This window comes from Necator americanus, chromosome IV, assembly GCF_031761385.1.
Source record: "Necator americanus strain Aroian chromosome IV, whole genome shotgun sequence".
In the NCBI taxonomy this organism is placed as follows: domain Eukaryota; kingdom Metazoa; phylum Nematoda; class Chromadorea; order Rhabditida; family Ancylostomatidae; genus Necator; species Necator americanus.
The window spans coordinates 33450543-33476864 of record NC_087374.1 but is presented as its reverse complement, the minus strand read 5'-3'; the positions used below and the strand labels follow the sequence as shown (position 1 = coordinate 33476864).

The window sequence follows — 26322 nt, the reverse complement described above, 5'->3', positions numbered from 1 at the left end:
TACAAAACGATTTAAGCCGACTTTATGTAGAGTCGACTATACGCGCATACCATCAATGCCGTTTCCTTGCATAATTCGAAATCCGTTGAAGTTTTCTAACACACCGCGCTCTTCAAGGAAATGAAACAGCTTCTTATTTCAGCCAGTTACGGTGTACTGATTCAGAGCACAACATTTTTTACTTCCGGAGATAATGTCGGAATGTAGGACGGGTGTGGCACAGTTGATAAGAGGTCCGCTGTGGGTGCACGGTCGACCATTCGAAACCGCCCTACCTTGTCATCTCTCCAGGATCAAAAAATTGGTAGTAGAATTGTCTGTAGGACAAAAAAAAACATTGATTCAATCATCGGCTGCCCCTCCCCCCACCCCCATAAGTCACTGCATAGGCCAACATGCCTTGGGGCATCCGAAGTGGATTGATACGCCAAAGACTTTATCCTTTACCCTTTATGTCAGAATATTGTTTTCTCACCTACATTTAAAGCTTCAATAAAATAAAACGGAATAGATGTGTGGAACACGCCGACATCGCCAATGCTAGATGCACGAGCTTTAGTATCCAAAAAACAGTGCAACATAGCAGTATGTACGTGAATTTCTATAATTTTTCACAGTATAACTAACTTCTCACTTCAAATTATTACCGTAAAACCGTGTATGAAAAGATAAATTGAAGTGTTTGCAGATTTCGAGAGCATTATTTTATGCCTCTTCGAAAGAAATAATAGGATCGTATCTGTTCATACGCACGTTCTCACGTGTATACAATCCGTACTGCCCACATCCTTTATATTTATTATCTTGCGCTCAATTTTCTGCTCATTGCCTTTGTTCAGGCACAATTTGTTTGTATAAGCTATGTAAGATTCTTTTCTTTGTGAGATCATTCCATTTACGAAATTTTAGAAAAGAACTTAAAATTTTAATTTGCTGCAAAAAATAATTAACAGTACTAAACGTCAGACGGATTGTTCCTCTTACATTTCCAGCAAAATAAAAATAAACTGAAAAAAATGAATTACCAGTAAGAAGAAAAAATACTGAACATTTTAGAAATATATTTCGGTTATTCGTCAGTATTGCATGTTCAGCCAAATTTGAGCGTCTTCAAGGACTTCATTCTTATCCAAATTGGGATGTTATTTGCTCTCAAGTCAAAGTGCTAGTGAACCTAGGAAAAAGCTGTTAGCTAAGCAAGAAAGAAAAAACAAACTTTTCCCAAGATGTTATGCATCCTGGGAAAAGACTGTTTTTTTTCCCAAGATGATTCTTTTCCGATGTTAGCGACAAACTGTTATCCTATTTTTATGTTATCCTATTCATTTTTTTTTCAATGTTTATTGCAGCAATTTTCGAACATTATTACCATTCTCTCGTTGCTCTTCCACCCATGACTATTACTGGATTCAGCCCTTCGGCTAACTTTCTCCCTCTTCTGTTAATAAACCTCTTGTTTACTACGAACTTCTAGCATATTGTGTACGTTCGTTGTACGCACAGACATCACTCACCGCACAGAAATCCGATTTCGTGTAAGCTCTACTTCTACAAGACTCTATTCCAGGGACATTCACAAAATGTATGCAATATGGACACCACTGCTAATTATTTGCCTATCATGGACATGCTCTTCGAGTCCCACGTACGAATAAAGACGTAGTTAATATTTTTACAATCAGAATAATGATTCCCCATTAAAACGTTAGACAAATGTACGATTTTCTCATGCAGAATAAACCGCGAACACAGCACCACCTGGTCGCTTTGTGAGAGTCAATCAAGAGCTGAGAAAGGTAAAAGGCAGTATATCACAAAACTGACGTGGTTTGAAATAAGTGGGAAAATATAGTGCTTGGAGTGTAGACCACTAACATAAGCGTAGCTCCGCTTAATATCTCCTAATCGTCCTAAAAACAGCATGGGGACCGCCTTACTTCCTACGAATTACGTTAGAACACGCGCCAGTTTCCATCCGCTCCGATTCCCTTAGCAGCCTATATTTGGGTCAAAACGGCTAGAAGTTCCGTGAGTTGCGTAAGGGGCTGAGCTCAAAGCGGTAGTGTTGAGAGAAGCGGTTAGGATCGGAAGGGGACCCTTCCAAATACTACTCACCTCGTCGATAGTCAAATTTAAGCAACAGCCAAGATTGTTAACAAACTTTATTACGGCTAACGTTTCGCCGCTGTCGCCTTCGTCAGAGCCTAGAAAGTAAGAACATTTGCAATATATCCTCACATATGCCTCGTATATTGCAAATGTTCTTACTCTCCAGGCTCTGACGAAGGCAACAACGCCGAAACATTAGCCGTGATAAAGTTTGCTAACAAACTTGGCTGTTGCTTAAATTTGACTATCGACAAGTTGCAATCTCTATGCCAAGATTCAAGGAAGGTCGAACTTTCGCACTACTCACCTCCTCAGTTCGCGATGTACCCATCTCAATCCCAAACGTTAACTCCACTGTGCTGCTTTAAGCTCAGCCGCTGACACAACTCCACCGAACTTCTGACCGGTTGACTTCATCATACGAATTGAATCACCAACCATTCGTAGAAAATTTTGAGCCACTTCTCCTCTACAAATTCCTAGCAAATCCACTGTATTTCGTTTCGCGTATGTCCGAACACAGCTGCTTGCGTGCCAGCATGTCGTTTTGGATCCAAGCAATACTTCTAGATGAATAAGCTGCTAAGGGGACCTCATTGGTGTTCGACCGCTCACTAGCGGATCCAGCGCTTGCACAATTCTGACACTTCTTCACGTACCTCATGCGTACTTTCCCACGGCGCCCTTCCCACGGAGTTCTTCGAGCCACGTTCACATTCGTAGCCTACACTCCAAACTCTATTTTTTCAAATTGGTTTCCAAAATACGTCAGTTTCGTGCTTTTAAACTCTCAATTCAGCTGTTGTTTGTACCTCTTTCCTTCGTAGTGCAACCCGCATTAATCTTTGTGACATGGCTGTGGACAAATAAACTAATCAATACTAGTGCTGTCTATCATCAAGGAAGGAAGAAAGGAAGTGCTGACGTATACTTCCATTCTTGCAAGATGATTTTTAAGTTTGAAAGAACGGCAGTCTTTAATTTTTCTAACGAACTTTGCAGAGAATAAAGGTGGACCATGAATTTAATCCGATACTCGCAAAATAAAACAAAGAGCAAGTTCTATGCAATTGCTTATCAATGACCTTTTTCAGTTCACAACTGCTGAAACCTAACCCCACCATCAAACGACTATCGCTCGCCTCTCAAATTTCGGGGAAACATCCTGGGTCAGTCTATTTTCTTCACAATTTTCTGCACTGCACTCCTTATGCTGCGGGTAGTAGTAGAGCATCTTTGAAGACATAAGCAAACCATGAGCTGGAGAGAAAAATTAAAGGCATCACCCCACGAATCTGGAGTGGTGCGGATTTCAGGTGGGGAGTTCCTATACGGGGTCGTAGACTATGGAGAGGAGGGTGATTCCGTCCACTTCTTCGTAATTGCCGTAAAAAACGGCCCGGAAGATGTGGCGCGTGCACAAGGCTGACGCGCTCCAACCGAACTCGTTGTAGAAAATAGCACGCCGGAACGCTCGAAGTCGTATCTTCCGGGCCGTTTTTTACGGCAATTAGGAAGAAATAGACGGAATCACACTTCGTGTAAGACGTGTAAGACACTACGACTCCGTGTAAGCATAACCCACCTGAAACCCGCACCACCCCAGATTCGTGGGGAGATGCCTTTAAACGAACCAGCTCTCACCAACTTCATAGGCAATAAGCAGCGGGGTTGGTACAGAGTTGATCTTACGCATAAAGTGCACAAATCTCAAGAGAATCGCAGCGCACGAAATTTTCGCTTCTCGCAAAATTAGAACTTAAAACGAAACACTTTTAAGGTATCTTGGAGCATCTGATGATGAGCTATGGGCCATCTGGAAGAAAGCCGTTCAGGGCGCTCGGTGAGTCCTTAGAAAACCATTTTATGCAAAGGATGGGCTGAAACCAAAATAATGGAACTAATCAGAAGAATGGTAATCTTGTTTGATACGTTGACAGTTCCATCGGCAACACCTGCTTAATTAAACTAGGCTAGACGAATTTTCTCTAACAAGTTTATTGTTCTGCCCTCGGACCGTTTACTTCAGTTCTGTGTTTTCCCTTTTTTTCAGAGCAGACTTCTAGCAGAATGTGTAGTGTTGTAGTTTTTCAACATTTTGCGCGATTCATGTAGATTTACACGTATTAACAAATAAAGAAGTAATATTAAAGGAATATTAATCCATCTTTCTTCGAGACAATCCTCTTCGCTCCAATTTTTCCTTACATCCTTTAGTGATACAGGTAGAAACCGTTCACAAGAGAAGGCACCTCAAGGAAACAAATAGAAACAAACTAACATCTAAAACTATCGCTGCAACTCTTATCACACAACCAAATTTCCATCAATTCCTGAATTGCGACCAATATCGGGAAAAATGACCACAGAATTTTCCCATATGAACCAAAATTTCCACTACTAAAGAATGTTGCGTAAAAGCTGCAGAAAAATTCGAACTTGCTGTTGGTTGCATATACATCCCAACGCACCTATAGTTGATTGCAGTTCCCATTCTCAACTACACTAACCAGCACGATCCAATCGTAGTAATCATAATTCAAGCGATCATAAGAGCAAAATACTCGCTAAGGACCATAAGTTCGTTGTTTTCAAACAGGGGCAAGCATGTAAGTTGAAACACGATCCTCCCAAAAACCATTCCTCGCCTTCTCTCATTCTCCCTAATACAGTCAGTCGTTCATGTAATAAAATAACGGAAAACAAGTGAAGTAAACACATAAATGAAAACAGATTTGCAGCATTTACGCGCGATTTGAATCTAATTTTAGCGATGAGCACAGCAGCAAAAAAAGCTCAGGAAAGTTAGGGAGGATGCGTTCCGGAGGAAAAAGTTTGCGCTGCGATATAATTAGTTTTCCCTTCTTGGAGACCGCCTTTTTTTTGCTTTTTAAGGTTAGTTGAGGAAATGTTCGGAAATTTAGCAGATTTCTCCACATTTTATTGGCAATTTTGGAAGAACGCAAAAAATACGAAAAAGATAAAACGGGATCCTGACAGGAAAAATCCTCCCAAAAACATTTTTTAAAATTAATTAGTTGTTTCGAAAGCTTGAACTGAGGTATTGGACTTTGTTCGAAGTCACATACATTAAGGCGATCAACCAATAATCCCAACCTCCCCATTTTTCCCGTTGCGGGACTACAGTAGGGCGATCTTTAAAAAAAATCCGCCGTCATCCATTCATAAAGCACCGAAGAAAAGTCTTACTGCAAAGTGCAAATTCTTGTTTCTATAGGTGTCCTGATTCTCTCTCAAGCTTATGAGGAGAAGTACAGAAGTAGGAATGGAAATTTACTATTTTCCTCAACAAGATTCCAGAAAAAAAAACTAAGAAAGACAGAAACATCAAATTTATACTTGATCACCTTGACTCCCGTTGATCTTCGAACTGGTCGAGCGGGCGCCAGTAATTCTTCCATTTGTCCCGATCGCGTGCCAGAGTAGCCCAGTGGTTCCTCCTTTCGCGTGGGACACGAAGAGCATCATATTTTTCTTTCAAGGACTTCGTGAAGAAATCTGACCATCGGGTCGGCGGTCTTCCTGTAGTGCGCTTAATATCGCGGGGAACCCAGTCGCTCACGGCTCTGGTCCAACGGTTGTCATTAAAGCGCATCACGTGTCCGGCCCACCTTATTTTACTTTCCTTGGCAAACGCGGCGGCGTCTCTAATCTTCGATCGCTGACGTAGGGGAGAACTTCGAATCCCGTCCCTCACTTGCGTGAAACGGGATACTCCTAGCATCACTCTCTCAATTGCGCGTTCAATGACGCTCACCGCGTTTTCTTCCTGCTTGCGAAATGCCCAGGTTTTCGAAGCATAGGTCAAAGCAGGAAGTACGGTGGTGTTGAAGAGGTGAGCACGGAGCCGGGTGTTCCTGGTCTTCTTCACTACATCCTCGATGCTCTTGTACGCTCCCCAAGCCGCTCGTCTCCTCCTGCCCAGCTCGGGGTCAGGTCGTTCATCATGTTCAGTTCCCGACCCAGATAAACGTAGCTGGTGCATTCGGATATGTTCGTTCCGTTGAGCGTGAATGGGGCATCCGAGACCCATCCGTTCCGCATGAACATCGTCTTTTGTAGATTCAGCTGAAGACCGATGCATCCACATGTTTCGTCGAATTCGGTCAGCATTCGTTCCGCTTGGCTGATGCTAGGTGTTACCAGTACGATGTCATCAGCAAAGCGCAAATGGTGTAGCTGCCGACCATCAACCTTCACTCCCATGTCGTCCCATTCCAACTTTCGCATTGCGTTCTCGAGGGTGGCTGTGAATATTTTGGGTGAAATTGTATCGCCCTGTCGGACCCCCTCTTCACGTCAATGATGATGTTCTTGTAGAATGGCGAAATTCCGGTCGTGAAGTTGCTGTACAACTCTCGAAGTACCTTTATGTATTGAGTAGGGACGCCTTGGTTGTCCAAGGCTTCCACGACCGCTTCCGTCTCAACCGAGTCGAAAGCCTTCTTTAAGTCGATGAAGGTGAGACAGAGCGGCATCTTGTACTCTCGTGATACCTCGATGAGTTTCGAAACAGTGTGAATGTGGTCAATCGTGCTGAATCCTTTTCGAAACCCTGCTTGCTCGCATGGCTGTCCTTCATCCAAGACTTTTTCAATCCTATTAAGGATTACTCTTGTAAAGAGCTTGTAGATGACGGACAGTAGGCAGATTGGGCGATAGTTGCCGATGTCATGTGGATCTCCCTTTTTCTACAACAACACGGTCTTGCTGGTCTTCCACTGTTTGGGAACCTTGCATTCCGACAGATAACGTGTAAAGAGCCTCGCCAGGGTGTTGATGAGTACTGGCGGAAGGCTCTTCAGGTGTTCTGGTCTTATTCTGTCGGGACCGGGTGCCGTACGATTTCTTACCGACATGATAGCATGTCGTATTTCGGACGGGAGAACCTCTGGAATGACTTGTCCATCTTCCCTCAGATGGTGAGGAGGCAAGTGGACATGGCTGTCGAAGAGATCAGAGTAGAAGTCGTAGATGATTTTCTCCATCCCCTTCTCGATGCAATGGCTGTTCCCTTTGGGTTCCGGAGAGCAGTCATCCTCGTCTTGCGACTGGCGAAGTCTCGACGGGCATAGCGGATGCTTTTCCCCGCCTCTGCAGCTTCAGCCAGCACTTCTGCTCTTCTCTCTTTAAGGTCTTCCTTTATCGCCTCTCGGCAAAGCCTTGCGAGCTCGGACGTGAGTTCTTGGTTCCCTGCGGCTCGTGCTGCTCCACGCTGGCGTATCAGCTCAAGAGTTTCAAGAGACAGGCGCCTCTTGGTGGTTTTAAAACTCTCAGCCTTCTTCGCGCAGTCGTGAAGGTGTTCGACAAGCCGGTCATATTCCTCGTCGATGTTGTCCATTGCGGAATCTTCCCAAAAGCCGGCTAGCGTAGCGAAGAGATCCCAGTTGATGGTAGTCCTGGGATTTCTCTCTGAACTTGGCGGCTTTCTCTGCTCTCCTTGTGAAGGAAAATCTTCCTCGGAGGAGGCGATGGTCCGATCCCGTATAGAACTTTGGTTCAACACCGACGTCCGTCAGGCAGAACCTTTTATTGACGATGATGTGGTCTATTTCATTACGGTACCCTCCACCGGGTGACTCCCACGTCCAGCGTAAAGAAGAGGGCTTCTGAAATTGCGAGTTCCCATGGATGGTCTTAGTCGTCATGATGAACTCGGAGAGCCTCTCTCCTGGTCATTCCATTGTAGGCCGTGGGTCCCGATGTGAAGTTCCTCCGGCGTTCTTCTTGGACCAACCTTAGCGTTGAAATCGCCAATTATGACCTTGTAGAAGGCATGATCTTCTTGGTAGAACTTCTCCAGGTCCATATGAAAGCTTCGACTTCTTCTTCTTCGTAGCTTGATGTTGGAGCGTAAACGACGAAGATAGTCAAAGCTGGTATTGGGCCACATCTTCTCATCCGCAGACGTCCGATTCGGGTCGTAAGTTGTTCAAAAGAGTCGATGTTCTTTGCCATACTCGTGTTGACGAGGACGCCAACTCCACCAACACCTCTACTGTCGCATGTTCCTAAGAACAGTTCTTTCCAGTTTCATATACGGCGTTGAGAGGGTGACGTCGTTCGTTCGGTCAGTCCGATGACGTCGTACTTGATCTTCTTGGCTTGCATCATCAGATCTTCGATGGCCGCTTCCGATGCAAGCGTACGTGCGTTATAAGTACAGATCGCCATCCTAGTCCTTTTCCGTTTTGGTAGCCTACATGACTCCTGCAACCCCGTCCTACCTGGCGCTACCGTACCAGGCTTTCCTCCGGAATCAGGAGACTCTTTTCTATTACTGTGTTTTGCTTAAAAATTTTAAAACCCATGGGCAGGTTGCAAGCCTCTAGTCCATGAGTTTCTGGAGACTTTCGTTCTCCCGGTGTGGACATGTGGAGCTTATTTGTTGGGGCGACTCCAAACCGCCTCCTTGCCTCCCGTCACTTGATTGCAGGCTTTTGGCCGGACCGACGTGCGGGATACAAGGATGTCGTGAGTCAGTCCTGGCTCAGCAGAAACGGGTCCATGCCCTGAATCCACCTGCGTCTCTGGGCAAGCGCAAGGTCGCTTTTGGTCCGCGATTAGCCCCCTATCCGCCACCCGGGGACGCGCCACGTAGCCTCGCGACTAACCGGCTGTGATCCCTCTAGTGAGGGAGATCCGTGGCAAATTTATACTATATACTTATATTTGTAAATAAAGGCAAAATTCGTCCCTACAATCCTGCAAAATTGTGCTGTATGAAAATCACTGAGAACGTCGTTACTAAATAACTCGTGCCACCTATTTTGTACTAATTTTATCAGTAATTCTAGTTGTACACATAGTAATGACATCGAAACTCATTTTTTGAGAGATAATATAGAATAGTTGTCACCGTTGAACAAGAGATATGCTCATTAGCCTCCTTTGCGCTGTTGAATGCAAAGAACTTGGACACTGCAAAGAACTCAGTTCTGTCAAAGATTAAACCCTGACCGTTTTGATAAAAGCGGCGCTACACCGCACTGCGTCACGAAAATATATGTTTTGGAATTCTACTGCTTAATATAACATACAATGCGAGGGCTGAAGTTATTAATTTCGTAAGTCAACTGCAGTTTCCAATTAAAAACAACGCGAAAACAGCACATTGTTATCAAATGCTACATTTGAGAAATTCAGGAGTATCCTAAGCTTGATATTTTAAATAATTAGTCGTCCTGACCTAGACCGAAGAAAAAATGTTACTTAAATGATACAAAAGTAGACACTCAACACAGATTCTTGCTATAAATAGCGAAGAATCACACTACTGACAGATGCTATGCTTCTCTACATTTTTCACTTTTGGAGTTAGTGCTCGTTTTGTGAAGAAAAATATGGATGAATGGAAAATTGATCTTTTCCACTCTCGGTGTGCACATTCGAAGCCTTTTTCTCTATGCCTATAACCGCTTTCATCAAATCAAAGCCATAGAACAAGAAAATAGAGAGAATTCACGGAATGATCCGCAATTTTATGCACTTGAATGCACTGTGAATGTAAATACTTGAAATACCGCATGCGGCTACGTAATGCGGCTTCCTGTGAAACAGGAACAATGCTCAGCTACAAACCATTGTTTTGCAGAAGTTGAAGTTCTACACAAACTTGTGTTCTTTCACAGTTCAACTACTGTAATGAACAATTGCAGAATAATGGACAGCGTCCTGAGTAACAATCCTAATTGCAAGTTCATGCCTATGGGATGCAGATTCAACGAAAACTCAAGAATATGGACGAACAAAAACCTGAAACCAAGGCAGTTCACATGGAATTCCTTGATGTAATCATGCGTAGAAATGAATGGTTTCTGTGGTTATCTACATAAACTCATTACATCTTTGAAACCGTCCTTCGCTCTTGTATGGGGATTTGTTCTTCGTTCAACCTGTTTTTTTTTATCAAATAAAGAATGCCGTGCAAAAGTTTGTAAACAGCCAGCATATTCAAATCGGAAAGAAAGAGCAGTAAAGTCGCGAAACAAAAAGTAAAATTTCATCGGTATGCAGACAATTACGAAAGTGTTTTCTATTCTGTAACTATCATTTTTGAGAAGAAAAAACTTACACAATTGCACTCCAAAATTTCCTCTTTTAAAGAATACATCTTCAGCTTAAAGTTGCTCACCAGTCATTAGATGGTTTATTGTTAGGAACTTCCGAATGCTGTTCGCTGTATCCATTATTTCTGGGAAATAATCATTTTCAAAAAAAAAAAACAAAGAATGCTCTAGGAACAAAACATAGAAAGACTAAGAAATTTAGTCACACAAAAAACGGCAACAGTAATATAGTTACCGGTGAAGCCCCTGTCATTATATGTCCGAGACAATGTTTCAAGACAATGTTTCCAATATTTTCATTGAAAATAGGCGAGAAAGACCGAACAGTTATAATCGACAGAAACTCATATTCAACATAATATCTTACGCATAATACAACATAAAATCACATGAGAAAAAATTTCTTGCAGAGATGAGCTGTTACGCTAAGCAGCATCACCCACAAAATTATTTAGCACGTTTCAAAAAAAAAAAAAAAAACTGTAGCCCGTAATCAAAACAGCTATACTCAATATTAGAATACAAACACAACACAAATAACTTGTCCTGGTTCTAAAACGAAGCAACTTGAAACTCTGAGTGGCTGTACAATGGTGGCACAGCGATATATAGGTCACCGGTTATCAGCAGAAAAAAAAACAGAAGCATCATTAAAAAGGATATTAGTCAATGAAACCAGAAATATCTATAAATCTTCTTTACATTACTGTACAAATGTGGTTGCCATCACTGTTCTTACGGTTAGAAACAACAGCGCGACACAAATGTTCCACTGCCTGCAATAAACCAGCAGCTCATGCAACTAAAAAAAATCGTCCAATAATGCCTAGATCAAGTATAAGAACAAAGCGCTCACGACGTTTTTTGGAATATGGTAAATCACTCACCGCAAAAACTCCTCCGTCTTGAGCCAAAAGATTGGCCTCGATATACATGGCACGAATATTGCGAGCTGTCCTTTCTCCCATCTCACGGGTCACATATCTTTGTGCTGCATCCTCAATCACATTTGCGAAAAGGACACAGGGTTTCTTAATTGGTAAGATATGCAAAAGAAAACCTCTGATATCAAGTTCTAAAGTTTTCTTTAATTGTGGAATAAAATCAAAAAAGAAATATCGTGGAATAAAATCGAATAAAATCAAATAGAAATAATCTACCCGCTGTTCGCTAACTGCAACCAACTGTCGATGTATGGACATAGCCATAAGTAGACTGGCAGAATCTGTCGTAGAATAAAGCAGTATAGCAGCGTCAGCTGCACGCATGTAAGATGTATGAGCAATAGAGTGATCATCCTAAAATTAGTCGACCGTCCGACCAAATAAAAAAACAACAATTCTTCTTACTTCAAATTCAGCATCGATGAGATCAATGACAAAGCGCTGATGGCGAGCTTGAACTGTCTGAAAAAAACTGCTCTAGCAAGACAGCAGAGTTAGGCTGCCAACAGAGATTTGCAGAAGTTCAAACATGCGACTTCTTCTCCACCAGTTGATGATTATCAATCAATAATCATCAGTTTTCAGCGAAGCAAGCGCGGGATGCTACCGCTTCTGTGATTTCTGTCGGCAACCTTAGGCATAGGAATCAATAGCAAAACAAGAGCATAACATAGCAAAAAAAGCGAATAGCAAAAAAAAAAGACTAACTACACTTGTCATATGCGCAAATCTATACTCATTGTGGTTCTGCTTTCCTCCTAATCGCATTCGTTCCGTCAACCCCATTGGAGCGATGCCGTGTCGTCCTTCACAGGAGAGAGTGGCATTGTCGAGCTAGAAATGAACATATTGGAACGATGGACGCGTCTTGATTTTTCTAAAAATTTTTGTTCATTGTACGGTATTTTACTTCGCAGCGAAACAACTCCTTATCTGAGAAGCAGGAAAATATCCGTATACTCCTCAGAATGGTAAATGCAGTGCGAAACATAACAAGGAAAAGGTTGCGTCCGCATCTACCTAGTTGTAGATCGAATGAATGTTAGTGAAATAAAGAAGAACTAGAAATGAATACTTCTAATTGTCCCGGCACTCCTGAAAACAAAAAATAACCCACAAAAGAGGTCTTTCCAACCCCTCTTCTTCCAAACACGGCAATTGCTATTTCTTCGCCTGAATTAATACGTTCAAATGTCCGACCAAAGCCGGAGTATACGCAAAGTGGTCCGTATGATGAAACTTCATTCCGCCCATGTTCGCGAGATGGATGAACTACAACCCAGTATAGAAATAATATAGAATTGGTAATACATCAAACAAAATAGCGCTACAACTTCATCTACCTTTTTTTATCCGAAAAGGAAACAGACGCTTCCATTTTGATTTCTTCGTCTTCGCAACCTCTACAAACTAAGGATTCGCTAATAAGAATAGTAAGCACGGGGAATCCTTCACCTTCAATGGGTACAGCGGTCACTGTTGGTTCGACAGTAATAGATGGTTCCGGTTCATCTTCAACGAAGCCGGGATTATCCATCGCCGTCAAACTTCTCGAAGCTATAATAAGGAATAAACATTCACAAAGGGACGGATGTAGATGGAAAATTACCGATATCCCGTTTCTGCGGACGCCGACGCACAGACTTGCGTATGGCGCAAATACTTCTTCTGAGAAAAGATGTTCGCTGCAAACATGTTCACCCTTTTTTTTGTTGAAAATTTGAATGATATTTTACCTAAATATCCTATTTTTGGAGTAGTAATGACAATTAAAAGAAGTGTGCAACGTTGTAAATCATATAGTATTATAATAAGAGAAGGACTAGGCGATAATACATGATACTCGTGATATTACATCATTTTCTTCACCGTTCAGTTCCACTTCAAAATTTTGTAACCTTATAATGACAATATTCTATTGAATATTTGCCGATAAAAATATTTAAAATATCAATAAAATATTCAATGATCCTAGAAAGAATCTAATGAATGAATCTCCATCTAGTCACCACAGCAAATTTTTGTGCACTAGAACAGTCTCGCTTTCCAAAAATCTCAAAAAATATGACTTGTTAGTTTCGAAATCAACAAACTGATAATATGTAATATGTATAAACAGACATAATGAATCAAACATTCTACCCTGAACATGATTTGAGGCAAATCAATTGGGGTACCTTAAAACCCGTTGTTGACGCCGTATCATGGTTCTCCGAGTCATGTACAGAATATAGTTGTCCCATACGTCCTGAAAAATATCAACAAATTACTATAAATCTCAAATAGCTATTTCAAACATCAAATTACAAGTATCGAGAAATAATCATCAGGAAAAAAACTACTTAAAAAAAGCAAAAAAAGTTAGCTCATACCAGACCAGCTGTCATGGCTGTTTCTACTAGAACGTCGACGAATTGCAACAGTCGGATCCATTCTATCGTCGCGCGATGCGGAATTATCAACTTGAGGCAATGAGCTCAAAGATCTGTAGCTATTTTCTCGACTAGTGGTAGGTAGCGCTTCTAGCGAGGAACCAGGTCTGAAGTGTAAAGCGCTCTATTATGAAAATCTTTGTTGATCATTCAACACAAACCCATCAACGATTATTTCAGGACCGGTAACAGAAAATCGAGCTCGTCGACGACTTGCCCTCAGCATTTGTCGACGAAACAGCGATGCGTGTCCCTTAAATTCGGCACTCAAGAAACGTTATAGCCAGCCGCTTATAACTAATAGTAATAATAATAATAATAATAATAATAATAATAATAATAATAATAATAATAATAATAATAATAATAATAATAGTAATAATAATAATAATAATAATAATAATAATAATAGTAGTAATAATAATAATAATAATAAAGTAATTGAAAGAAAATCTGTCATTATTTATGGTTGCCTTGAGGATGTAACAACTGCAATAGATAAAATAACCACGAAGTTCTAAGGAAGAAATAACTGTCGTCAGAATACATTCAGGGGACATGAATAGACTGGACGCTGGAAATACACAGAAAGTCGACAGAACATATAGTCGGGTCAAAACGACATGAAACATGGACATTAGCGCAAGCGGCTGCGCTCAAAGCGGAGCGGTGGAGCGTAGCGGTTGGGATCGTGTAAGGACCCACGCTACCGCCATACACCTCTGCAGTTCGCCATAGTCTCACCTCGATTCCAACCGCTGTCTCCACCGCAAAGCTTCCGAGTGCGGCCGCTTGGGCAGCGGTCCGTGTTTCATGTCGTTTTGACCCAACTATATATGTAGTAGGCTCAGAACGACATGAATCACGAGTGTAATTGCTGTGCATTTGCGTACGCGCTCGAAACGGCACCACGGAGGCAGCAGTTGGGACCGAGGTGTGACCATCGCAACCTGCAGCGATGGGTGGTACCAGCAACGGCTCCGGTACGCTCCCAACCGTTACGCTCACCGCACCACTTCGAGAGAAGCCGCATGCGCATTGACACCGAGCGTCATGTCGTTTTGACCCTACCATAGTCGTTTCAACACAGCCTGAAGCCTGGTGCTTTGCGTAAACGCTCAAAGCACAGCGGTAGGGACCAAAGTGGGACCTGCGCCAGCTTCGTTCATAGGTGCCGTCCGAGTAAAGTTAACAGTAGTGGCACCTCCATTCCAACCGCCTGCCCCAACGTGCCGCTTTCAGCACAGCTGCTTACGCGACTGCAACGAACTTCAGATCGATCTGACCCGACTGTAATGCGCTGCCTGTCAAATTGCCATTCGTTCAATTCGATATCACATAAAATTGATCCAGTAACTGAGGCAGGTAGTGGTCAAATACATATTAAACCGACATTTTCATTGCGAATGTTGGTAGGTCTCGAACAGCGAATCATCCGACATCCTTGACTTATTTTGAATTCCTCGACCACCTGAAAGAACAGCTGGAAACGGCGAAAAAGTACCAGATACACATCAAGGTAGGAAAATAATTAGATGTGGTATTTTGTCTTGTTCAAAACCCCAAGTAAACCAAAAATCAGTCAACAAATCTCAGCGAGTAAAGTAAACCTCCAGATCGAATCTACTGTAATCGCAGTCTTCTCGCACTTACCTAACCCTTAATATACACTAGCAAAAGAAAACAATTCGAGTTTTGATGAAAATAAGTTCACATAAATGATCGCCAACCTGTTCAAGAGCAATATTCCTTATTGGTGTGTGAGTGTCTGTACGACAAGTGGGACAAGAGAAATTCTCGCTCAGCCAATATTGAATACATTTTGAGCAAAATGAATGACCGCAACTCAACATGGACGGCTAGAACACTGACTATATAGAAAGCATATTAATTATGAGGAGTTCCTCGTGTTTACAACACGATTTTATTCTCGAAAGAATAATGGAGGTGTAAATTTAAAGTAATAGTAATATAAAGAATAATGGAGGTGTAAATACAAACTTTACTGAAGATATTCATACATATCGAACAACAGAAATCAGCTGGCAACGATGACAACCGGCGAAGCGATCGTGACACTTCATCTTTGGGATTATTTTCAACCTAAATATTGAAAATCTACTACGATGATGAGCTCTAACAATAAGCGGATGATAAATATTCACCGTAGAGAAACTTGAACGTTTCACAATCGTGGAAACTGAACGGTGGATACACGGGACTTCTTGCATCCTTGATGAGCCAATATATCTTTGACGGTCGGTTAGCACAACGTTACCAACAGAAAGTTAAGAAATGAGGTTGAGAGGAAGTCTAAAGGGGAAAAAAAGCTGAGCCTAAAGTTTCCAAAAGATGAGTACAACATCTCTATCAATTTGATACTCTGATAAATTCACCGGGTGTCCTGTTGCTCTTTCGGCTCCCGCCGGGTGGCTCTCCCAAGTGGAGCGCGAATTCTCATTCAGTCATAACATCCTGTCTTTTCTCACTAGGATGGAAGCAAGGTAGATAGGTCACAGTAACTTTTCTATTGCTTTGAAACTATTTTCCAGTTCGACGAAGACGTAGAAGAGGTCACTCAGATCCCTCTACAATATGCAGAGGACTATTTGGATGTCTTTTCTTTTTGCTTTTTATAGTTTTCACTATCTTTTTTATGTAATACTGTCTGAAAGAGACAACATAGCCCTACAAAGTCTTCTTCCTCTTACTTATATCGTTTGTTCTGCTCCTAACACGCCTCTGAGAATTTAGTTAGTAGGGATTCAATTCTTATCCAACTTTCATGTAACTGTGCATGATTTTCATTATTTGTAGTCGCAATACCAAGAAAACGCTTCTTCACTAATTCAGTTACGTTGAATAATTCCACATAATTTCAGGGCTTCTTCTCAGAGACCAGTTTTCGGGAATTGAGTTCCTACCCCACTTCTTGCAGAGCCACAAATCAAGGACATCCTTCCACTGGTCCTTCCAAGGTGGATTTAGGGATTTTGCTCTGATTCTGATGGCGACAAATGCTAATCCGGCACACCTATAGCCAGGTCCAAACCCGGTGCGGTTGCGTAAACGGCTGCTCTCGGAATGGTGCGAGGGAGCGTAGCGGTTAGGAACGATGGGGATCTTTCCTAACACCATTCATCGGGGCAGTTCGCGGTGGTCCCAGCTCGATTCCATCCGTTTTGTCCACTGGGCTCCTTCGAGCTAAATCGCTGGTACAACTGGACCGAGCTTCTGATCATATTGACTCGACTATTCGAACCGAATTTCCGCAGTCTACTACCCAAACACTCCTCTTTTGCTGTGGGATTCGTAGTTCGTCGCCAGTATGACACTAGAGATGAGGGGGCTGCTAATCTAAGATCCTGCTGCAGATTGAAGTTTCCTTTGTTAATTCAAACAATCACATTCAGTGCTGCAGTTGAGAGGATTTCTAAAACTGTTAGCGTATTTTGTCACTTTTATTGAACTCTTGGACAACCTGTATGAACCCAAAACACTTCTAGGAATTAGAGAAGCGATAACTTATAGCTGCTTAAAGCCGAAATGAAGCACAGTGCAGTTGCGTAAGCGATGGGTGGTCCCGGCAAGAGTCTCCCCTCGATCCTACCCTCTATGCTCCATCACGGCGCTTCGATAGCAGCAGTTTCGTTTCATTTCGTTTTGATTCCATTATATATCAATGTAAAAAGAATCCTACCGTTGACTTTCACAGACAACTTACTTCTTCGCTGGTTCTATGCAGAAAATGTGCTGCCCTAATCAAGATCTACTTGTACCATAGTGTGGATTTGAACAGTACAGATGATTTTTTCAAGTCTTTTCTCTTAGTTTCAAACTAAGGCAATGTAAAAACAAAATAAACGATGACAATGTCAAAAACGCTTTTCATTATGCTACATTCTACTGAATTTTCTGACTTTTCGCGTTTGCCCGTTTCCCGTTTCCATTGCCTATCAGAGCGGAAATTTTCTATCTAGGAGATTGTCTGATTTCTGATCGAGATTTTCTGTAGGTTACGATGTGAGCGGGGCAACGCCGGAGGGTAAATAAGTGATTGTAGTAGCCTTGGCGAGAGTCTGCACTTAGCCCTCAGCTCACACCCTATTTTTGATGGCTGTCGGGGTAGAAAACTCACGTTCCTCACATACTGGAAATGATATCTTCGGATGAGTATTTACTTAATATGTTCGCCATAGTAATTCAAAAGAATGTTTATTCATAGAAATCATAAAATTTGGTTCCATATTCTGTATATTGGAAGGCAAGCTCACATGGTTAAAGAAATCAACAGTTAAGTGAACAATATGTTCCAAGCATTTTACTAATGGAGAAGCTTTACTAATAGGTCCAACATTATTAATATTATTATGAAAACTGGGATATAAGCGAATAAAGAACGGAATCGAGTTTGTCTGGTTATTTGTGCATTGATTACCTGCGTGTTCAAAACAATGCATAGAGTTACTCGATTACGTGCTTTCGCGTATTTGCATCCTAAATGATCACATTCTATGAAGCAGAACTAAGGCAGAGGCTCCATTTACATTCAAAGATGCTTAGAGGTCCGGAGCAATTAAATGACTGCTTATGTGGAAACAAATGACTTGCGTTGAATGTATCTGAACGGTTCTCGAACATGTTCGAGGTGTTTCCCAGAGTATTTTCCACAAAAGCTGCCTGACAATAACCGTAAAGCATTTCACATAAATATCTTCAATTTAATAATGCACAATCAGGGAAGCAAATCGAAAGACTGATTATTATAGAATGGAGGAGCAAACTGATAGATCAGTAAAATAAGAAAGTAGTAATAGAAGAAGACTATTAAGGAAAAACTAATGCTAAATGGTAACAAGTGAAATCCAACTAAAACAACAACTAGAGCTGAATATTGAGATCATTTTGTTATGCTATAAAGGAAGGTAGATTATTTGAAGAATGAAAACACTTTCGCGCCAGCACCTTCGACCATACTTGAAACGTTTGACACAGCTGCAGTAGCGTTTCCCAGAGAGGTAGGAAACACGGATGGAGCGTGTCCATTGCCTGTAAGAAATTGACGGATGTTGGTCGTATAGATATTTTCTGGACGAATTTCAATATCTGTATGCCGATAAACCAAGAAAGGAAATTCTGTTCGTTATTGCTCTCATAGTAGTTTTTTTTTCTTATAAATGCTTAGCAATTTCGAGATGTAGGGTACAATAGGAAAATTACTGGTCGCAGAATGCCAGACTGCCTCCGCATAACATTGTGATGAGTGCATAATGATGAAAAAATAACGAATAGACATATATTAAAATAGTATTGTTGAAATGAACAGCAGTAAAGCTAAAACGATGCTAGCGATCACCAATAAAAACATGTCGACAAAATAAAAGAAAGAGATGGCTCACTATTTCTTAGCGCGAAGTCATGTTCACAACGTAATGAATATCAGAAAAAGGTAACAACCAATATTGGTGGACCAACTGACTGCAAATAACAAAAACATACTGTGGTCGTGTAAAGCAACGTTTGTTTCCTCCAGCTGCAACCTTCTATTGATAGACTGATAGATCTTGCTATTCAATGTCTCCTCATCAATTCCTTGCAATTCGAAATCGCTGTACACTTTCTGTAATCAGAAAGTCGGACTTTAATTTAGGGATGAGATGTGAACAAGAAACAAATTATGTGTTTTTGTTAAACGACAACCGCAAAAATTCAAAAGAAAATGAAACCATGTATGTTTAACAAGAAGCAAGAATAAGTGTTACCAACCTTAACAATAAAACTCAGACAAGTGAACTGATATGGACTAAGCGACTGCTGCAACCGCTCCGTTAACCATTCATTGATCATCTTCATTTGATTGGAATACCAATTCTGAAGCTTTCAACACTTAATGTTCTAAAACAACACTACGCCAACTATGCGAGATGGAACAAACAAACCGTATTTTTCTAAGGTTTTCGTATGATACGGATTTGGATGTTGGAGAAAATAGGCATTGGTCTTCGTCTTCTCTTCTCTTGAGATTATTCAACTTTGAACCGTTGAACAACCGCTTTCACTGTTACCGTGTATTTTCTTTGAAATTTCCCAGGTTATGCGCCTATATTATGTGAATTTCACTACATTTTCATCTTCCGCTTTTTGCTCCTGCTCAAATTGAGGAAGCCATTTTTGCTGTTGTTAGTACAAAGCGAAATGGTATTCCTAATTATAAGAGGAGAATGAGGTGAAAAATGGAAATGTGGGCGAAATTCGCTAGTGCGAATACGTAACTTCGCGCATTCATTAAATACGATGTAGCTGCGCGGAAAGTTTGCTGTTCAACAATCCAAAACTGGATACCTGGTCCACCACCACACAAGCCCTCACCATACAAGCCTCTTTGGAAAGTTCGACTGTCGAACAATGCATAGACAACAACATAACAACATAGAAAAGGTCACTGACCTCAAACAGTGTGTTGACCCAAACCTCGTCTGTGACAATTTGTCTCAGCTGTTCCGTGCATCCCCGCATAAACGTCACATACGAATTCCCGAAATGTCCCGTGGACTGTTGTTGGGAAACAGGAGTTTTCTACAAAAGTATTTGTGTGCTCAATTCAAATAGAAAACTTTGTACGAGAAACGTTACCGAATTTTGTGGAGTAGTTGGTGTGGCGGCCGCAGTTCCAGTGATGTTTATGCCTTGTTCACCTACCATTGTTTTCACTTTGTTGAATATAGAAGTAGGTTTAGGCTAAATTAGAGAGATACTAGCTGAACATAATAATAAAAAGATACTTGAATAATAATTTCTTATTCTTGAATTATACGAAGAAAACTCACTGCCATACTGAGCAGTGCTCCAATTGGATTCCCTTCATCGTACCGCGCGAGCTTTCCGAGTACAAACTCCAAAACACCAATTAGTCTATCTTGAATGCAAGTTTCCATGTCAGAAAGCATCGTATCCAACGTTTCGTCCAGTTTTGATTGATACTTAAACTAAAACCGAGTCATTGATAGCAAAAAAAATCGATGTTGTTACCGTATTGCCGTGCTACAGCAATTAAGTAACCGGATAAGAGTGTCATGTATTCAAAATAACACTGAAACAGTCACAGAGTCGAATTAAGCTCTCACCTCTCCTCCGTCCACAGCTATCCTCGTGGCCCGTGCCTTAGAGCTGAACAGCACATTGATCATCACACATACTTCTGATGGTAGGATATAATCTGTTGACTTTCGCGCTCTTTGCATCCAAGAATCGAACTGTTGGTAAGTACTGCAATAATTCGTTTTCCTGCTGTTCATGGATTAGGGCTTTACGAGCATTTACCTGCTAGCCACCTTAGAAATCATGTCTGAGGTTAAGCTTTTCATGCGTACATTCAAGTATTTACGGAACTCTTCTTCTGGCCAATTCAAGTCGGAAACAAAAGTATGAAGTGCATCCAGCTTCCAGTAAATATCCTCCGAAGTTGCACATCCCTCCCTGGAATGGATCTGATCAATGGAGAAAGGTGTAGCATTTCCGAGGAAATGCTCCCAAGCACATGAATGATTCGAGTTGTGAAGAAAACGCCAAAATCTCCGTGTTCAAAACAATTGCAATCCATTTCGAAGTAGTTTGCTACGCGGAAAATTGATGTTGGAAAGTTCTAACGAGTGTAGTGACTAAGATCGAGGAAGAATCGTTCCTCGCAACACTAATCACTGCATAGTCCAAACTCATTCCCAGGTGGCAGCTCTAGAGAGTCGCTTCGAGCGTACCCGTTTACGCAACTACACCGAGAATTGTGTCTATGATCATACCTCCAGTAAGCTCCCCAGAGTTTCCTCCTTGTTTTTTTTTCAATTAAAAAAAAATAATTGTGGAGGATCATGGTTACTAATCTTGGCAAGATCCTCTTTTACTAGTTGTACCGTTCGTTTTGCTTCTCTAAAAGTTCGGTTTGCCAGAATACAGTTTCTGCCCATTTTTCTCGCCTATACCACATAGACAACGTAATGACACCAATACAAATGATTATCCTAACGGAAGTGGATTTTACTAGGACCAGAACCGAAAAAGGTTTATCTCATCGGCGCCAGTGTCATATCCACCTACCACTCGGACCCGGAGCTCCACCGAGGAAGCAGCGCGGAACCATCATGTTCGACGCTAGCTGTACACAGCGTCAGTACTTATGATGAGAATTATGGAAAATAGGGCTACAAGACAAACTTTCCTCTTGCTGAAAAAGTAAAAAAAAGCCAAATGAATCAGTAAAAAGTTACACACTTTTCTAACACTCCAATTCCCTTCAATTTTACGTTCATAAAGTTTTTGTTCACGAATTTCACTCTCCCCACAAAATATTAGTGAAATAAATGAGTATTTGGAACCACACATGTAACACAGAATAGTGCATAAGCTGGTAGAAGAAAACTGAGTAAAAAAAGGAATTCAATATTTCACTATTGGCATCAAAATTTGCACCATTTGGGGAAACGGAAACGTTATCGGGTATGACTTACTATCTCCTTCATGGCATAATGGCGTTCTGGTTTCCTATCATGATTTTCTTGTAGTTCGTTGTATTAATTTTAAGTAGCGCCCTTTCAAAACTGAGATTATTGAGAACTGACTTCCTTGGCTCCCATTTCTCCTTTGAAAAACCTTTGTCGATCGATTGTGATATTGAATGTTCCATCAGATCTGTGTATCTCACCACCAATGGTTGGAACTGTGTGGTTAACTTCTTGTGGAAGATACCGCCGCTTAATGACTCTGCAAGGAAAAATCATATACCGCCAGAATAAAAAAAAATGCCAAAAAAATTGGCTGGATCAGATTAGAAGGGTACAAGAAAGACAAAAAAGTGAAAATGATTGATAAAATGAATGTTTCTCCATTTCCTCCCGTACAGACACTCCTTATGTTTTTTTTTCTTTTGCAAAGCTCTCCAGACATGTGAAAGGCGGATAAGGTCGCCTGTAGTATCACGCAAAGTGAATGGGAGGAAGATGAAAAACGAAAAAAAAAACCCGAGTAACAAACTTACTTTCACTAAGCAAGAAGTCGTTGAGAGTTTGGAACAAGGGAAAAGCATCCCAAGAGTCTGGTGGCTGAACCTCCATGGCAGAGTCGAGGTCAACCGAGTAAAGAGACCAGAAAATTTCCGAATGGTCAGCTAACAAGTCCGAAAACCAAGCGAACGCCTGAATAATTCCGAGGAGTTACTTAACATCCATTCTTGAGTAATCACGCCAAAATGCACAGATTCGTATTCACACATGGCAAATATTCACCAAAGGGTGTAGCAAAGGAGCTTTGAACACAAGACACACTAGCGATGTTAGAATTCAAAAATGCGCCAACATAAAATTACTACTGGCGCATTCCTGAAGCAAATGTGAACCTAGTGCAACCCTAGGAATCAGCGGAAATAAGAAAGAAGTGACCGACGTAGCCAAAATAAGTGTTAAGCGACTTTTAGGAGATGGGAAAATGTGTAATTTAGTGTTGGACAGGACGATAAACACACCAATATTGTGAGAAAGCTGGTCGCGTTTAATGAACATTTCAGATTTCACAAAATTTGTTGTAGAGTTCAGTAACAACCAGATTGCTCACACTAGAAGCACACACGGAAAATGAAATACATACTAGAACAGCTAACGCTAGACACGCTATGAATTGTGAGGAAATAGAGGATTTCACACTGTAGCTTTACAAAACTCAAAAGGTAAAGTGTTGATAGATTCTCACAATCCACTGTTACCGTATTCGAAAAGTCGAAAAACATACCCCTCGTAGTTGCTAAAATAGACTCGGAAATATGAAAACAAAACAATAAATAGGTTAACGAGAACAAAAGGATAGATTGTACAGCATTGAAGAGCATCATAGGCGCTACGATAGATTAGCTAACCATATATGTACATAAAGATGAAGATAGCGTTCATTAGCAGCATATCAAAGGATGTCGTCTGATAAGAGAAGTAACTCACCTCTCCGTGATGTTCCTCATTTTCTTTGAGCAAGTCGATACAGTACTCCGTTACTCGCATCATGTCTTCAATCCGCTGCTGAGGACTCACATCAACTCCCATCCGTTCTGGAAAGTGAGTTGAAAGTTCGTGAATATCTAACGGACGACTTTCTGTTTAAGGAACACCGTAGATTAAAGGCAGCAAGCAATCTATTACCTTAAAGAGACACCTGCGTTACTACAAAACAGTCAACAACACTATCCCTTCCTAAACGTATTAGGTTGGCCACTTATTTTTTCTACACTTTGAAAAAACTGACGTGTGAAGGCTAGGAAACGCCTTTTTTCCAGCGAGCCCAGGTAAAGTTAGATGTTTCTAGACGCTATCTAGCCAAAGATATATGACAGTGCCACGTCTCTGCTGCACTACCGCTGTAGTGGAAATGTATCGACATCATCACCAAGTGATTTTCCTCTACGAATGGAAGCAACCCCACAGGGCACATCAGGCGGTCGCCTACTACAGCAGGCCTTGGGCGAGGACACAACTGTCCACGATACTATCAACTACTGATTTCGCTGCTTCCAGCAGCCACAATCGACAGTAACACAAGGTTCTCCTCAGCCGCTTCTGGAACTAACGAGCAATGCAGTGGTGCCAAACGTGCAGCCGTTCACCACCACCACGATGTTGTGCGGCCGCCTGTCGCTCCACAGACCGCAAATCCACTATTGGTTTGCTCTTTGAGTCTCTGCTTACCCAGAAAATTGTAACCGTTTCAGAAAGATGAAACACTGTGATAAAGACTCATGGTGAATATATCGACGGATGATCATCAATTTGTGATTAAGAAACAATGACGTTGTAAATTGTGTTTGGGCCGCAAGCAATCTCACATAGTTTGTACTTTATTTGCACATTTTCTCACTCTTGTACAATATTTTGGCGGTATCTTATGAAGGTGTACCCCCACAAAGTTTAATTCAAGTCGACCGGGCATTTCTGTTTTGGTGGCTCCTTGTGAGCACTCTGTGATGTCTCTTGTCTCTTAATAAATATTGTATTACTACCACTGAACCACTATTTCTCTATAGCATAAGCAAAATCGTACTATTATTTGTGGGAAAAAAATTTAATTTTCCTTTCGCACCAGAACAGTATACGCGTGTAGAAAAAATACGTACCCAACTTCATAGTTCACAACAAAGTGCGCAGAAAGCTCAGGTAAGAAACTACATGAGGATGATCTAAGCTCCGACGCCTACAGGGATAAAAAGTGCCTACAGGAGTAAAAAAAAAAAACAAATAAATAAAGAGCCCTTGGGTCGCCGACTATAGTAAGCGTAACTTACGCTCAATTTTTGCTTCATTACATATTCGCGTGTAGTTGACTAAAGCAGCATCTTCAAGACATTTTCTAATGACTGCACGAACTTCTTCTGGTGGTACTGGTGAAACGACATCTTTCATGAGCACCTAGAAAATAAGAATTGAGGTCTCTGCGAAAAATTTGAGCTCAGAACAAATTCTTACTCTCTCTAAAAGTGATAATGTACCCTTCAAAGCACCTTCAGGACGACCAAATGGGAAGCAGTACCTGAGAACACCATCGATTCACTTTTTCAGAAAATACTTATTCAAATGAAAGGAATCGCGAACTAGGACACGGACTCACCTGAAATTCGTGATCTGCTTCTCTAACAATACCCGTAATCGTTCTTTGATTTCCTGAAATTTTTCCTTCTCCTCTAAGGTTACTGTACCGACGCCGTCCGGCCTAAACATTTATAGCGTAATTTGAGTAATACCCATAAAGTGATGAACTGGTAATTTGACTGCGTCATGCAGCGCTGCACCCACCTATTACCATGGACGTGACTGGCACAAAAAGCAAATGAGTAGTGGATGAGGGTAGGGTCAATTAGTTGTCCCTGATCAGCTTTGTCGAGCAAGTTTGAGAGCAAGGTGACATGCCGATAACACCCACGGACCATATACCGAGCACAATACTCATCCAGAACGAACACTTGCCCAGGTGAAAACCAACCCTAGAAATGCAAGGTCAAACGGATAAAGAGGAAACCCAAAAAGAACCCAAAAATTAAGGGAGCTCAGAAATTTTGATTGACAAAAATTCTCACCAGTGAGCATATCGGTTCGTTCATTCGGAAACTAAGCGCTTGTCTTTGGATCTCCGCGAACATGTGGTCATGGTTGAAGCTGATGGGATCAGCCTACAAATGGTTTTTTTTTTTCTGAGTTTTGGCGCGTTTGAGGAAGCGGAAGCCACCTGAATAATATCATCCAGTCCGTGTTTACTAGCTTTATCCTGGAAGCCTTGGGCTTTTGGAGCAACAGTGGACTGTTTTGGTGGGACCGGTTTGTAAGCTTGACCAGTTGCACGATACAAGGCCTGTAAAATGTATGCAGAGGTTACAGAGATGTATACATGACTTGTAATTGTAAGCAAGTAACTACTAAGAAGATACGTTGTTCACCTGGACCCATAGGTGTCGCTCGTTCTCGTCGTCCGTAGCAAACTTCAACTCGTCTCCTTCCTTGATAGCAGTGAAAAAATGTTTGCCTCCTTGTGCAATGAGATCTAAACTTGATCTCATCAAAGAATAAATGTGTAGCATTAAATAGAATCGTAAAGAGGGTAAGATAAAATACTTCTTTTGGGAAAACTTAAACAAACTGTATTTATTGGGTTTTGCTACTAATTTAGTCCAGTACCAACATACGTTAACCTCATATCAACTTAAACGGGTAAAAAGAGCATTTTTCA

At 41.4% G+C, this 26322-nt stretch overlaps 7 protein-coding genes across 12 annotated transcripts in view; 1 reads left to right on the top strand and 6 right to left on the bottom strand.

Moving 5' to 3' along the window:
* Positions 1-1580: 1580 nt before the first annotated feature.
* RB195_003548 (uncharacterized protein) lies at positions 1581-4175 on the top strand (the record flags this gene model as incomplete). Of its 2 annotated transcripts, XM_064201249.1 has the most annotated exons (4): positions 1581-1645; positions 3204-3278; positions 3890-3952; positions 4163-4175. In XM_064201249.1, 4 exons carry the CDS (start codon positions 1581-1583, stop codon positions 4173-4175), a joined length of 216 nt encoding a protein of 71 aa, XP_064057130.1. The 2 variants fall into 2 exon arrangements, with proteins under 2 accessions (XP_064057130.1, XP_064057131.1); XM_064201250.1 differs by lacking the exon at positions 4163-4175 and having other exon boundaries at positions 3890-3956.
* A 1298-nt stretch (positions 4176-5473) lies between these two features.
* Positions 5474-6214, bottom strand: RB195_003547 (uncharacterized protein; the record flags this gene model as incomplete). Its single annotated transcript, XM_064201248.1, has 1 exon — positions 5474-6214. One exon carries the CDS (start codon positions 6212-6214, stop codon positions 5474-5476), a length of 741 nt encoding a protein of 246 aa, XP_064057129.1.
* Positions 6001-6989, bottom strand: RB195_003546 (uncharacterized protein; the record flags this gene model as incomplete). Of its 3 annotated transcripts, XM_064201246.1 has the most annotated exons (3): positions 6001-6408; positions 6498-6821; positions 6864-6989. In XM_064201246.1, 3 exons carry the CDS (start codon positions 6987-6989, stop codon positions 6001-6003), a joined length of 858 nt encoding a protein of 285 aa, XP_064057126.1. The 3 variants fall into 3 exon arrangements, with proteins under 3 accessions (XP_064057126.1, XP_064057128.1, XP_064057127.1); XM_064201247.1 differs by having other exon boundaries at positions 6327-6821; XM_064201245.1 differs by lacking the exons at positions 6498-6821; positions 6864-6989 and having other exon boundaries at positions 6001-6360.
* Positions 6990-7045: 56 nt separating this feature from the next.
* Positions 7046-7471, bottom strand: RB195_003545 (uncharacterized protein; the record flags this gene model as incomplete). The annotated part of the gene is made up of 1 exon (XM_064201244.1): positions 7046-7471. One exon carries the CDS (start codon positions 7469-7471, stop codon positions 7046-7048), a length of 426 nt encoding a protein of 141 aa, XP_064057125.1.
* On the bottom strand, positions 7046-8304 carry RB195_003544 (uncharacterized protein; the record flags this gene model as incomplete). The annotated part of the gene is made up of 3 exons (XM_064201243.1): positions 7046-7529; positions 7895-8128; positions 8189-8304. The coding sequence occupies 3 exons, from the start codon at positions 8302-8304 to the stop codon at positions 7046-7048; spliced, it is 834 nt and encodes a 277-aa protein (XP_064057124.1).
* Positions 8305-10897: 2593 nt separating this feature from the next.
* On the bottom strand, positions 10898-15806 carry RB195_003543 (uncharacterized protein; the record flags this gene model as incomplete). The annotated part of the gene is made up of 16 exons (XM_064201242.1): positions 10898-10975; positions 11087-11230; positions 11360-11497; positions 11549-11605; positions 11852-11977; positions 12261-12415; positions 12487-12546; positions 12599-12700; positions 12753-12828; positions 13321-13391; positions 13516-13682; positions 13737-13828; positions 14969-15046; positions 15306-15434; positions 15577-15678; positions 15741-15806. The coding sequence occupies 16 exons, from the start codon at positions 15804-15806 to the stop codon at positions 10898-10900; spliced, it is 1641 nt and encodes a 546-aa protein (XP_064057123.1).
* A 2699-nt stretch (positions 15807-18505) lies between these two features.
* The window catches only part of RB195_003542 (uncharacterized protein), a gene marked incomplete at both ends in the record, with an annotated part of 28838 nt that continues 21021 nt past the window's right edge, over positions 18506-26322 (bottom strand). For 2 of the 3 annotated variants that reach the window (XM_064201239.1, XM_064201241.1), the window contains 18 exons: positions 18506-18624; positions 19075-19195; positions 19342-19446; positions 20023-20151; positions 20209-20313; positions 20403-20555; positions 20700-20841; positions 20896-21051; positions 22188-22329; positions 22604-22760; positions 23553-23659; positions 24887-25010; positions 25068-25131; positions 25210-25311; positions 25395-25582; positions 25676-25768; positions 25825-25947; positions 26033-26136. In XM_064201239.1, the coding sequence (XP_064057120.1) occupies positions 18506-18624; positions 19075-19195; positions 19342-19446; positions 20023-20151; positions 20209-20313; positions 20403-20555; positions 20700-20841; positions 20896-21051; positions 22188-22329; positions 22604-22760; positions 23553-23659; positions 24887-25010; positions 25068-25131; positions 25210-25311; positions 25395-25582; positions 25676-25768; positions 25825-25947; positions 26033-26136 (2234 nt within the window). Of the gene's footprint in view, positions 18625-19074; positions 19196-19341; positions 19447-20022; positions 20152-20208; positions 20314-20402; positions 20562-20699; positions 20842-20895; positions 21052-22187; positions 22330-22603; positions 22761-23552; positions 23660-24886; positions 25011-25067; positions 25132-25209; positions 25312-25394; positions 25583-25675; positions 25769-25824; positions 25948-26032; positions 26137-26322 lie in introns of all 3 variants that reach the window. The other variant, XM_064201240.1, reaches the window with a different exon arrangement.